Source organism: Microchirus variegatus, assembly GCF_963457635.1.
Source record: "Microchirus variegatus genome assembly, chromosome: 8".
NCBI classification, from domain to species: Eukaryota; Metazoa; Chordata; class Actinopteri; order Pleuronectiformes; family Soleidae; genus Microchirus; species Microchirus variegatus.
Genome location: NC_139809.1, coordinates 31,041,010 through 31,054,667, shown reverse-complemented (window position 1 = coordinate 31,054,667; position 13,658 = coordinate 31,041,010). Strand labels below are relative to the sequence as shown.

General features: G+C 42.5%; 1 protein-coding gene across 1 annotated transcript; it reads left to right on the top strand.

The window, feature by feature from the left end:
• The first annotated feature begins 1,781 nt into the window (after nucleotides 1-1,781).
• znf277 (zinc finger protein 277) lies at nucleotides 1,782-11,718 on the top strand. The gene is made up of 12 exons (XM_083893828.1): nucleotides 1,782-1,822; nucleotides 3,672-3,915; nucleotides 5,441-5,529; nucleotides 6,577-6,659; nucleotides 6,780-6,871; nucleotides 8,153-8,263; nucleotides 8,348-8,480; nucleotides 8,565-8,629; nucleotides 8,757-8,853; nucleotides 9,801-9,843; nucleotides 10,972-11,146; nucleotides 11,374-11,718. Exons 1-12 carry the CDS (start codon nucleotides 1,792-1,794, stop codon nucleotides 11,546-11,548), a joined length of 1,338 nt encoding a protein of 445 aa, XP_083749954.1. The 5' UTR covers nucleotides 1,782-1,791; the 3' UTR covers nucleotides 11,549-11,718.
• The last annotated feature ends 1,940 nt before the right edge of the window (nucleotides 11,719-13,658 follow it).

Here is a 13,658-nt window from a genome sequence, read left to right as displayed (position 1 = left end):
TGAGTTTTTGTTTTGTGTTGCTGTTCACACACACACACACACACACACACACACACACACACACACACAGACAGTGTTGGATAAAGTTTGGCCTGCAGCGCAGAGGGACACTGAGTGCAGAGCATTCTGGGTAATAAAGCTTGTGTTTGCAAGCTTCATCCTTTGTTTACCTTATTTACAGACTGTGTGTGTGTGTGTGTGTGTGTGTGTGTGTGTGTGTGTGCGTGTGTGTGTGTGTGTGTGTGTGTCAGCTTCTGCTCTGTTTCCGTGCCAACAAACACTGCTGCTGCTGCTAGGATACGACGGTCTCTGTGGTGAAGCGTGGCCTGGTTCAGTCGTTCAGGATCGAGGCGTCCTGCTGTACACATGGACACACACACACAGTCACATGCACACACAGTCACGTGCACACACACACACACTGTCACACACAGTCTCCCACACACACAGTCACTCTCACACACAGTCACACACACACACAGTAACACACAATCACACATAGTCGTACACACACATAGTCTCACACACACACAGTCACTCTCTCTCACACACACAATCACATACACACACATAGTCACACACAGTCACACACGCACCCACAGTCACTCTCACACACACACAGTCACACGCACCCACAGTCACTCTCTCTCACACACACACACAGTCTCCCACACACACAGTCACATACACACACAGTCTCACACACACACACAGTGTCACACACACACACAGTCTTCCACACACACAGTCACACACACACACAGTCTCACACACTCACACACAGTCACACACACACACAGTCACACACACACACACACCGTCTCACACACACACACAGTCACACACAGTCTCCCACACACACACACACAGTTACACACACACACAGTCACACACACAAAAAGTCTCCCACACACACAGTCACACACACACTCACACACACACACACACACACACCGTCTCACACACACACACAGTCACACACACAAAAAGTCTCCCACACACACAGTCACACACACACACACACAGTCTCACACACACACACACAGTCTCCCACACACACAGTCTCCCACACACACACACACAGTCACACACACACACAGTTACACACACACACAGTCTCACACACACACACACACAGTCTCCCACACACACAGTCACACACACAAAAAGTCTCCCACACACACAGTCACACACACACACACACACAAAGATAGAACTACAGTTACTGTAGTTCTATCTTTGTGAGGACCAATAAATCAAAACATACAAACCATACAACTGTCCACGCGATCACTCTACTTCCTCTTCTTCTTCTTCCTCCTCTTCCTCTTCTGAGGTTTCCTCAGCTCTCCATGCACTGAGCTCACTGTTGCTAAGCAACAGTTTGTCGCTGGCAGCAGCTTCAGGTTGGTGGAAGGAGGAAGATGAAGTCATGTTTTTGTCAAACGTGTTGTTTTGAGGCTGGACGTTGACCAGCAGCTCTGCAGCACTGTGTAATGTGTATGTGGAGACACGGATGAATAAAGTACTGTTTAAACTGTTAAACTTTTACAGAGTTGAGAGGAGAGAGGCGAAACTATCATAAAAACACATATAAAGCAGAGTGTTGTTGACATTTAAGTGACCTTCGCGTTCCATTTGATGGAATTGAACGGTTTTATTTCACCTGCGTTGCATTTGAATGCATCGCGGCGTGTTCGGATTTAGTAGAAGTCTGTGAACGCAGCACGCTCGCTCTTCGCCTCCTCTGATTGGTCCGTTCGCCGCTGTTATGGTCACGTGGCACCCAAAATGGCTGCCGCCGGCGACGGGAGCAAAGATGGTACGTAGATTTTTGTTTTGTTTTTTAATTTTTAAAGCCGTAAACTTGACAAATTAAATGTAAATAATGTGATTTTAATTAAAACCACGTTGGTTAAAAAATATTGGCGTCATTAAAATAAAATGACTCGGCACAAACTTGGCGAAACAGGCAGCCGCTAGCAGTTAGCCGCCTAGCAGACTAAATAAATAGCAGCTAGCATGTTCGCTAACTTTCATACGAGTTTACGAACTCAAGTCATTCTAACTTTTATTATCGGAATACACGCACGACACACGCGCGTCTTCAAGTCAGGGAAATGTGTGTTTTACTCAAATTAAATGACTGTTTACATTAAACAATAAAACATAGTGATTTAAATCTATATGTTTGTAGTGTTGGTGCGTCATTGTGCTCAGTGTTGTTAGTCGGACTTTACTCTTTTTGTGTTGTTTGTGACTTCAGGTTTGTTATTAAAATGTGTGATTATCAGGGATAACGATAACGATATCACTGCAGAAGTTACCGAGGATACCTCTTAAATAACAACAACAACAATAATAATAATAAATAGCTAAACACGTTGTGGTTTTTCAGCTTCTTAAATGTGAATGTTCTTCTGGTTTCTTTGCTCAATATTTAAAAAAATAAATCATAAAAACTGAATTTGGTTTTGCAACTAATGAATATTTTAATAATCGATTCACACGTCGATTATTTTATCGATTAATCGAGTACCGGTTTGGTCCGTGATGTCAGAAAAAGTCAAACCTGCAAATGATGATGATGATGATGATGATGTTCTCAAATGTCTTGTTTTTATTTTTGTCCACAAACTAAAAATGATTCCGTTTTGAAGATATCAGAAAAATGAGAAAACACAGAAACCTCAAAGCGATTCATTGATTCACAAAATAGTTTAATTTAGTCATTGAATGATTGTTGGAGCTCTGAACTGAACAAAGACATTTGAGAACATCATCATTTCCAGGTTTGACAAACACCAAGCAACATTTTCTGACATTTTTTTAGATTAATTATAAATAAATGAAAAAAATAGAGTATAGAGAGTTTTATTTCATGGTGTTTTCTAACCCTGGTCCTCAGGGATCACTGTCCTGCCATGTTTTACATGTTACTCTGCTCCAAAAACACCTGATTAAACTAAAAGGTCAGCTCGTCGTCAAGCTCTGCAGTAGAATGATCACCAATTTTAGTCCATTTATTTATTTTTTTAATAATTTAATGTTTCAACTTTTGTAAAACAAAAAAAAATTCAAATATTTTAAATCTTTCAACTTTTGTCAATTTTTTCCCCAAATAATTGAATGCTTCAGCTTTTGTTTACAAACAAAATAATAATTTAATGTTTCAATTTTTGTAGAAAAAAGAATAATAATTTAATGTTTCAACCTTTGTTAAAAAAAGAAATAATTTAATGTTTCCACTTTTGTCAAATCTTTTTCCAAATAATTTAATGTTTCAACTTTTGAAAAAGAAAATCGTATAATGTAATGTTTCAACTTTTATTTAAAAAAAATGAAATAATTAAATGTTCAGATTTCTGTAAAAAAAATATATTTAAGCTTAAGTTTCAGCTTTTGTCAATTTTTTTTAAATTTTTCAAAAATGTAATGTTTCATCTTTCATCAGGTGTGTTGGAGCAGGGTAACATGTAAAACATGGCAGGGAATTCCCTGAGGACCGGGGTTGGGAAACAATTTTTGAGTTTTGGAGACATTTGAAGACTTTGTATCAGATTTTTAAAAATTGTATCACATAAATATTGTGAATTAACATCAGACAGGGTTAAATATAGCTGCATATTCTTAGTTTTTTACTTAAACTCACAGATGTCTGCTTCCCTCAGGTCAGGACAGCATCCTGGAGCCGCTGTGTTTCCCGGAGCAGCCGTCGCTCCTCGACTCGGCGGCTCAGAGTCGACTCAGAGACTCCTGCTGCTCCTCCTCCTCCTCCTCCTCCTCCCAGGTTCTCCTGTGTCTGTTCTGCTCCGAGTCGACTCCTCTTCCACAGAGAGACGTTCTCCTCAAACACCTGCTGCAGCAGCACAAGCTGGTCATCGCCGACGTCAAGCTGGTCGCAGATCTGCCAAAGTAAGGTTTTAAAACCGAAGGTGTTGTTACATTTCACCTGTCTAAACACTGTTGTTGTTGCTGTTGTTGTTGTTGTTGTTGTTGTTGTTGATGAGGAAAAGAAAACAAACAATGAAGACAGTCACTGAACTGAATCCACGATTTTTACAGCAGTGCTGTCTCTAAATCCAGCAGATTTGAGACATTTCCTTTGCTAAATGTCGGAGATTAGCGCATATTTTACGCACTTTTTTCGTGACACAAAAACGTTTCTTTTTTTTAGTAAAATTACAGATAAGTGCTTGTCTGCTCCGCCCCCAAAACACTGGAACTTGTGTATATTCCTGCTATGTCATATTTTTTTTATAAAATAAAAATACATTACATTGGTGTCGGTAAAAGGTTTTTGTTACGTACATTTTTTTAGGAACGATAGTAAAGTTTTTTTTGTTGTAAAATTACGTAAATTGATTGGTCTGCTCCGCCCCCAAAACACTTCAAGTTGGGTTTTTTGTTATATTTTTAAAAAAGTTTTTTTTTCCGTTCGTGACATGTTTTTGTTACAATGAAACATTTTGTCTCGTTTTTTTAGGTACGTAATGTTTTGCTAAAATAACAGAAACAACTTTGTCTGCTCCGCCCCCAAAACTACACGACTAAAACTAAACTACTACAAGTTGCGTGTTTGTTTTTTTGTCACATAATTCCTTTTTTTGTCATAATTTTTTTTGTAAAATAACAAAAATGTCAGTAAATTTTTTATGTTTCGTAATGTAACGTTTTGCTAAAATTACAGCAACAACTTTGTCTGCTCCGCCCCCAAAACCACACGACTAAAACTAAACTACTACAAGTTGCTTGATTTTTGTTGTCACATAATGAATTTTTTGTCATATTTTTTGTAAAATAACAAAAATGTCTTTGTTTTAAAACACTTTTTTGCGCTCAGTAAAATGTTTTTGTTACAAAAGCGTCACCCCAAAACACGACAAGTTCCATGTTTTTTCGTTCACATAATTCGTGTTCTTCTGACATCTGTAAGTTTTTCTGACACAAAAACATTTTATTAAAGATTTGGTCACATATGTAATGTTTTCTTTTGTAAAACTAGGGGAATTTGTTTGGGTTAAACCGTTTCCAAGTCCACTTGGAGTCCACTCCCGTGTCTTTGTAACATTCTTTCATCAACTTCTTGTCCGATCGGGACAAGGCTCGTTGTCCAAGACTCCTCCCCTTTATTTGAAACCCAAGCTCGAAGCTCGTTGTGAGCAAATGAGTGTCAGATTTCACTTCCAGGCCACGCCCCCTCACTCGCTCAGCTCTCAGCCCGCTTCTTTGCATTTTCTTCCTTTGGATTTTAATTTACCCGTTAAAATACAAAGACAATCCGTTAAAACCTTAACACCAAACTCTGACTCCCAACACACCTGTTGCTAAGTGACGTTAGAAACATTGTTACAGGAGCCGTGTTGTTTCAGTCATGTGACTGAGCGACCATGTGACCTCAGTCATGTGACCGTGTGTCCGTTTCCTGTGGTCCAATCAGGTACTTGTTGTACTGGAAAGGCAGATTCATGGAGCAGCCCGTCACAGACTTCTGCAGCGTCATCAGAACCAACTCCAGAGGCCCGGCCGGTGAGTTCCTGCTCAGAGCTGCAGCTGCTCCTCAATGTGGGCGGAGTCATCATCACAACACAGTCAACACACAAACAAGTGACTCTTAAGTAGTTGTTTTTTGTGAAAGTGAATCATTAAAGTGATTTGTTCAGTACACGAGACTGTGGGATTATAAATAGATTTTGGGATTATAAATACATTTTGGAACTCTGAGTACATTTTGGAATTATGAGTAGATTTGGGGATTATAATATAGATTTAGATTTTGGGATTATCAGTAGATTTTGGAAGTATAAATACATGTTGGGATTATAAATACATTTTGGAACTATAAGTACATTTTGGGATTATAAATAGATTTTGGGATTATAAATACAATTTGGAACTATAAATTAATTTTAGGATTATAAATATATTTTGGAATTATAAGTAGATTTTGTAACTCTAAGTACATTTTGAACTTATAAATAGATTTTGGGATTATAAATACATTTTGGAACTATAAGTACATTTTAGGATTATAAATTGATTTTGGGATTATGAGTAGATTTTGGAATTAGAAATACATTTTGCGATTATAAATACATTTTGGAACTGTAAATCAATTTTGGGATTATAATATATTTTTGGGATTATAAAGCAATTTTGGGATTATAAATAGATTTTGGAATTATAATATATTTTTGGGATTATAAATATATTTTGGAATTATAAGTAGATTCTGTGATTATGAGTAGATTTTGAAATTATAAATACATTTTGGGATTATGAGTAGATTTTGGAATTATAAATCAATTTTGGGATTATAAATAAATTTTGGGATTATAAATAGATTTTGGAATTATGAGATTTTGGGTTTATAAATAGATTTTGGGATTATAAATACATTTTGGAACTATAAGTCAATTTTGGGATTATAAATAGATTTTGGAAGAGCCATGTGGAGCCGTGCTAGAACTCCACACTGGAGAAGTAAACATGTGTCTGGTTTCATTTTAGATGTAGAAACTGTGAAGACAAATTAAGACTCTTAACCTGACTCAGTCTTGTCTGTTGTCGTGACAGAGAAACAGGAGGACTACTTCCTGCTGTGTGACGCTCTTCCAGAGGACCGACTGCTGCGAGAAAACCTCCAGCAGAAACGACTGGTGAGTCCAAGACGGAGAAACAACGCAGAAGAAAAGGGAGGAGGAGGCTTTTACTTCTCTGTTGTGTTGTGTGGCTGCAGGAGGAGGCTTTTACTTCTCTATTGTGTTGTGTGGCTGCAGGAGGAGGTGCTGGAGCAGCAGCAGCAGGAGAGAGACGACGGCAGCTTCCAGCGTCTCTGCATGTTCTGCAGCGACGAGTTCACTGGAAACAGGTGCACACAAACACAGTCATCATCATGTTCTCACTGTTCCACAGACTTTTTCAAACAGCAAACTGAACAGGAACTCGTTTGGTTTCCCAAAAGTTTAAAGTGTGGAAACCACTCACTCTCCCACACCAAACCCCAAAGAGAAACTCAGTGATTTTAGCTCACAGGGACACAGGAGGTGCTGGTCTAAAGCTGCCTCGTGTGGTCACTTTGTGTCACTGAGTTAAATCTGAACAAAGGATTTCAAACACTGAATTGACAAAATCAGACATTTGAACTTAGTGATGGAGGCAGCAGTGGATCAACAACTCCTGTGAACTCTTGTTCTCTCTATTTTCTCTATGGGCTTTGGTGTAGGAGAGTGAGTGGTTTATGAACTTCAGTTTCCTGTTTGTAAAGTCTGTCTAACAGTGAAGATAAAGATGTGGACATGTTCTTAAGATATCCTAGACTTGTTTTAATGTTGATTTGATTAAGTACTAGTGCAGTGCCCAGAGGAAGGTTATATTCCTATAGTGGGAGCTGAAGAAGATTTTTAAGTTATGGTAATGAATGATAAGGAACTTAAAGGCTAACATAATACAAACACTGTGCAACCTCATCAGGCACAATGCAAATGTGCCTAATGTTTTTTTTGAAGAAAGTCAGCTCACTGTCAAAGTGCATCAGGGCCAATGGATTATTTCATGAATTTCAAAAATTCATAAAAATAATTCCTTAAGAGGTTTGCAAATATTTGCAACAGATCCTTGTTCAGGGCGATGCCGACTATTATGATGGTAAATTTCAAGTCATTCCGAGATACTTTTTGTTTTCGAGAAGAAAGCTCACTGTCAAAGTGCATCAGGGAAAAATTGATTATTTCATGAATTTCAAAAATTCGTAAAAATTATTCCTTAAGAGGTTTGCAAATATTTTCAACAGGTCTTTGTTCAGGGTGATGCAGACTATTGTGATGGTAAATTTCAAGTCATTCTGAGATACTTTTTGTTTTCGAGACTAAAGTCAGCTCACTGTCAAAGTGCATCACAGCAAATGGATCATTTCCATGCTCCATCAGCGTGGCTGACAGTCACAACATCTAGCTACGCTAATGCTAATTGAAAATGAAAACATTTGCCCTGTGCCTAATGAGGTTGCACAGTGTTTGTATTATGTTAGCCCGACGCTAATGCCAATTGTAGCTTACCTTTGGAAACAGGTTTGCAAACCTTTGTTCAGACCTTCGAGCTTAAATCACAGATTTTCTCTCTGGGCTTTGGCGTGAAACTCTGATGTTTCCAGGTCGTCTCTGCTGAACCACATGGCCAGAGAACATTCCTTCAGCATCGGGCTGCCGGACAACATCGTCTTCTGCGACGAGTTCCTGGACACTCTGCAGAGCAAAGTGGACAAGTGAGAGCCGTTGATTGTGAACATGTTTAATGTGTTTGAACACGGTGCTCATGAAGACGCCGTGTTTTCGTCTCCCGTCGTCAGTCTGCAGTGTTTGTACTGCGAGAAGACGTTTCGAGATAAGACCGTGCTGAAGGACCACATGAGGAAGAAAGCGCACAGACGCATCAACGCCAACAACCGCCAATACGACAGATTCTACGTCATCAACTACCTGGTAACGAGAAGGAAAACCAGTTACTGATGTGTGCCTTTATTGTTGTTGTTTACACATTTGTTGTGTGTGTGTGTGTGGCGTCAGGAGCTGGGGAAGACGTGGGAGGAGGTGCAGAGCGAAGACGACCGAGAGCTGGTGGACGAGGACGAGTGAGTATCAGGATCCAGAGTCCAGGTCCTGGTCCTGCTGCTGGTCTCTTCATCTTCAGTGTGTGTGTGTGTGTGTGTGTGTGTGTGTGTGTGTGCGTGTGTGTGCGTGTTTGTGTGTCGTCCACAGCGATTGGTCGGACTGGCAGGCTCATCCAGTGTCTGCTGTGTGTCTGTTCTGTGATCATCAGTCAGAGACCATGGAGCAGATCTACACACACATGAAGGTACACACTACTGTTACACTTGAGTGTGTGTGTCCGTTTTAGCCCCGCCCCCCTCTCCACCTGGTCCCGCCCGGTAATGTTCACACATTACCTCCGTTTGCGATGCGACATCACGATCGTCGATGTAAACTCAGCTTCCATCAAAAACGCAGCGGCTAGCGGCTAGCAGCTAGCGCGGTGCCAAAAAATCCGTTCACAGAAGAATCGCGATTCTTATTTACTACGATTCAGAATCCATATAAAATGTCCCAGAATCTTTCTTTTTTTTCTAATAAAGAGTAGTGCTGAGCACGTTAACGGTGTCATGTTTACGTGCCACGGCACCGTTTTACCAGTTAGCTCCGTTAGCGCCGTTAGCGTTAGCCTACAGTGGAACTGGAGCCGGTCTGTTTATTAAAGGAAAACAAATAAGCAGCGTACCTAAAAACTAAAAAAGCTTTTAGTTTTTCGTTATTTGGTAGGTTTTTTCGTAAACCGTGATAACCGCGTACTTATGCTAGCTATCAATCGCGCAGATATGGGGCGTAAAGTGTCGTTTATTTTCTAATTAACGCGCGACACGTTTCCATGACGACTGACCGGAAAAAGACGCGAATGACGTATTGTTTTACGTGCTGCGACACCGGAGTCCAGGCACGGTTTACCAGTTAGCTGCATTAGCTCCGTTTAGCGCCGGTTGGCATTAGCCTACAGTGGAACTGGAGCGGTCTGTTTATTAAAGGTAAAGAGCAGCGCTAACAAATAACCGGCGTACCTGTGTAGATCGTAAAAGATTCCCACCCCTAGAAGCAGCGTGAACAACATGAAGTTTGCATTTTTTTTCCCCCGGGTTTATGCTCCTCTAGCGCCACCAACAGGTTTGCTAGTATAACACTTGACAAAGAGCGCTAAAGACGACTTTCTTCTTCGATTCTTAATCGTCTTTTTCTTCTCTTTTTTTCTTCCAGGCAGTTCATGACTTTGATCTCCACAAGCTGAGGACAGACCTCAGTAAGTCCTGAACCTTGATGTTTGATGACTCGCTCACAACAACAACAACAACACCTCGAGAAAAAAACCACAAATCCTCAACCGATCACATTTCTGTGACTGCTGTGACCAACAAAACCTGTCTGAGCTTTAAAGGTTTAAAGGTTTTTGTGGTTATATGACGTACAGACACAGTCAGAGCTGGAAAAAAACACTTTTCAGCGACTTAATGAACGTCAAATCTAATCAAATCTGCATCAGTTTAAGTTTCTACGATATCTTAAGAACATTTTCCAGACTTTTATAACAGGAACCTGAAGTTTGTAAACCACTCACTCTCCCACATCAAAGCCCATAGAGAAAACCAGTGATTTTAGCTCACAGGGACACAGGAGCTGCTGGTCTACTGCTGCCTCGTGTGGTCACTTTGTGTCACTGAGGTCAATCTGAACAAAGGATTTTAAAAGCCGAATTTTACAAAATCAGTCATTGTAAGTCAGTGATGGAGGCAGCAGTGGATCAACAACTCCTGTGAACTCCTGTGTTGCTGTGATGTTAAAATCACTGGTTTTCTCTATGGGCTTTGGTACAGGGAGAGTGAGTGGTTTACAAACGTCAGTTTCCTGTTGAAAAGTCTGTCTAACAGTGAAGATAAAGATGTGAACACGTTCTTAAGATATCACAGACTTCAATTGGCATAGATTGTATTAGGTTTTCCAACAGGAAACTGAAGTTTGTTAACCACTCACTCTCCCATACCAAAGCCCATAGAGAAAACCAGTGATTTTAACATCACAGCAACACAGGAGTTCACAGGAGTTGTTGATCCACTGCTGCCTCCATCACGAAGTACAAATGTATTATTTTGTGAATTCTGTGTTTTAATTTTTACTTGTGACACAAAGTGACACACGAGGCAGCAGAGGACCAGGAGCTCCTGTGTCCCTGTGAGCTAAAATCACTGGTTTTCTCTATGGGCTTTGGTGTGGGAGAGTGAGCGGTTTACAAACTTCAGTTTTCTGTTGAGATAAAGTCGTCTTTTATGATTTTATGAAGTATAAAGCGGTTTACGAGGTGACACAAAAGACGCTGACCACGTGTCAGAAGCTCAAAAAACAACAAGCTCTTACCGTCTCCGTCTCTCCTCAGACCTCGGCTTCTACCAGCAGGTCAAACTGGTGAACTTCATCCGGAGGCAGATCCACCAGAACCGCTGCTACGGCTGCCAGGAGAAGTTCCACGCCAGAGCCGACGTGCTGCGTCACGTCCAGGCTGAAGGTCACGTGATGAAGCTGCCGGACGTGTCCACCTGGGACCAACCACAGTACGTCCAGCACAGAGCATGGTGTTTAAGGGCTAAATGTGTACGGAGGCTAATGTTAACGCGGCAACGTAAAGGCGGGTTTGTTTGCCTCCTGGTGCATTATGGGTAGGACTGTTTGTCGTCGACAGAGGGAAGAAGTAGAAAAAAATATCTTTGTCCGTGCAGCACACTCTGGTTTCACATCGCGTGAGTCTAAATCGCGGATGTGCCGTCTTTTCCCCCCTCAGGTATTACTTCCCCACGTACGAGAACGACGCCCTCCTGTGCACGCTATCCGACAGCGACGGAGACGGACGCGGCGAGGACGTCCCCGTGATCGCGGAGGACGTCTCCAACCTCCGAGCGCTGAAACAGAGCAGCGTCCTCAACCAGCTGCTGAGGAACAGGAGCTCCTGCAGCTGAGGCCACGGACAGAACGTCATGACTGTGCACTTTAAAGAGACTCCGAACTTTCATGTTGTGAATGTGAACTTTATTCCTTACAGTAAATGAATACTCTTCTCTGGTGGATTCAGTAAATCACGCAGACTCGAGCAGAAAAGAAAATCTTCTTCTAAATCTCACTGAAGTGAATAAAAACCTGCTGGAGCCTCAGTTTGTCGTCGCCTTGTTCGTGGTCTTGTTCTTCGCCGGTGAGATGTTCTGCGTCGCTTTGCCCAGTGAAACTTGGCGGATGCTGGAGCCGAACTGCAGCGCGCTCAGCGTCTCCGCGGCGTCCCTCGCGTCCGGACTGGCGTTGACGAACACGCAGCACTGCAGATGGAGCAGAGGAGGACGCAATGAAACAAATAATGAGTTCTTAAAAACCTTTTTACTAGAGACTAGTATAGCTACTACTAGCTATAGCAACTAAGAGCAGCTACATACAGACCAGCTTAAGCTAATGCTGCGAACCACAGCAGACACTCGAACCCTCTGGTGAAAAAGTGAAACTGATTTCCTCTCTCTCTTTATTTTTGAGGTCACTTGTTACTGTTAGCAGGACGTCAGCGGCGCCCTCTTCAGGTGTCACTGTACCTTGGCGTCTCCGCTGAGACAGGGCTGCAGCAGGTGTGTGAGTTAAGAGTTCCTGAACGGGACGTGGAGAGCGTTGTTCCTCAGAGCGCTGAACACCTGAGGGACAAACAAACGTCAACATCTGCTCGAGCCACGCTCACAGAAACATGCTCTCAAACACTGATGTCGCGTCACTTCTCTTTAATGTTTTTCGTTTTGTCCGGTCACCGGTGTGTCTGGTCAACTGTCAGGTCGGCATACCTGTCCGGTCAGTGCACCTGGGTAGATGGCATATCTCTGGTCACCTGTCCAGTTATTGTACCTGTCCGGCCACCTGTCAGTGTACCTGTCCGGTCACATGTGCAGTCACCTGTCCAGTTAGCGTACCTGCCCGGTCAGCTTACCTGTCCGGCCACCTGTCAGCGTACCTGTCCGGTCACTTGTCCAGTCGCCTGTCCAGTTAGCGTACCTGTCTGGTCAGCGTACCTGTCCGGTTAGCGTACCTGTCCGGTCAGTGTACCTGGCCAGTTAGCTCACCTGTGTGGTCACCGGTCTGGTCACCTGTCCAGTCACCTGTCCAGTCAGCGTACCCGTCTGGTCACCTGTCCAGTCAGCGTACCTGTCTGGTCACCTGTCCAGTCAGCATACCCGTCTGGTCACCTGTCCAGTCAGCGTACCTGTCTGGTCACCTGTCCAGTTAGCGTACCTTTCCGGTCACCTGTCAGGTCACCTGTCTGGTCACTTGTCCAGTTAGCGTACCGAAAAATATTTAATATTTACCTGCAGAGTGTCGTCGCTCCGTCCTGCAGGTGTGACGGCTCGAGCAGGTCCAGGTCCAGGTCCAGGTCCAGGTCCAGGTCCAGGTCCAGGTCCAGGTCCAGGTCCAGGTCCAGGTCCAGGTCCAGCATCACCGCCTTCCGGTCTCTCAGGCCTCGGCGATCCTTCGCTGCCCATCCTGACATCCACATCCAAATCTACACCCAGTGTGTGTGGGAGGAGCCAAATCTTCACCCAGTGTGTGTGGGGGTATCCAAATCCAAATCTACACCCAGTCTGTGTGGGAGGAGCCAAATCTACACCCAGTGTGTGTGGGAGGGGCCAAATCTACACCCAGTGTGTGTGGGAGGAGCCAAATCTTCACCCAGTGTGTGTGGGAGGAGCCAAATCTCTTCTCAGTGTGTGTGGGAGGGGCCAAATCTCTTCTCAGTGTGTGTGGGAGGAGCCAAATCTACACCCAGTGTGTGTGGGAGGAGCCAGATCTACAACCAGTGTAAACAAGTGACATCAACTCAACTTTTCTCACCCTTTGTATTTCAGTAAAAAAAAAAAGGTGATCAGTTGTAGTGGAAATCAACTTAAAGGCATACCCAGATTCCCAGCATGCATTGCTCCAGCATTAGAACAATGAAAACAAACATCATCTTTAAACTGATTCTGGCATCCATTTCATATATTGTATTAACTATTTGATATTTTGGTTTATTATTATAATTTTTTTTAAGTTTAGTGGTCATTT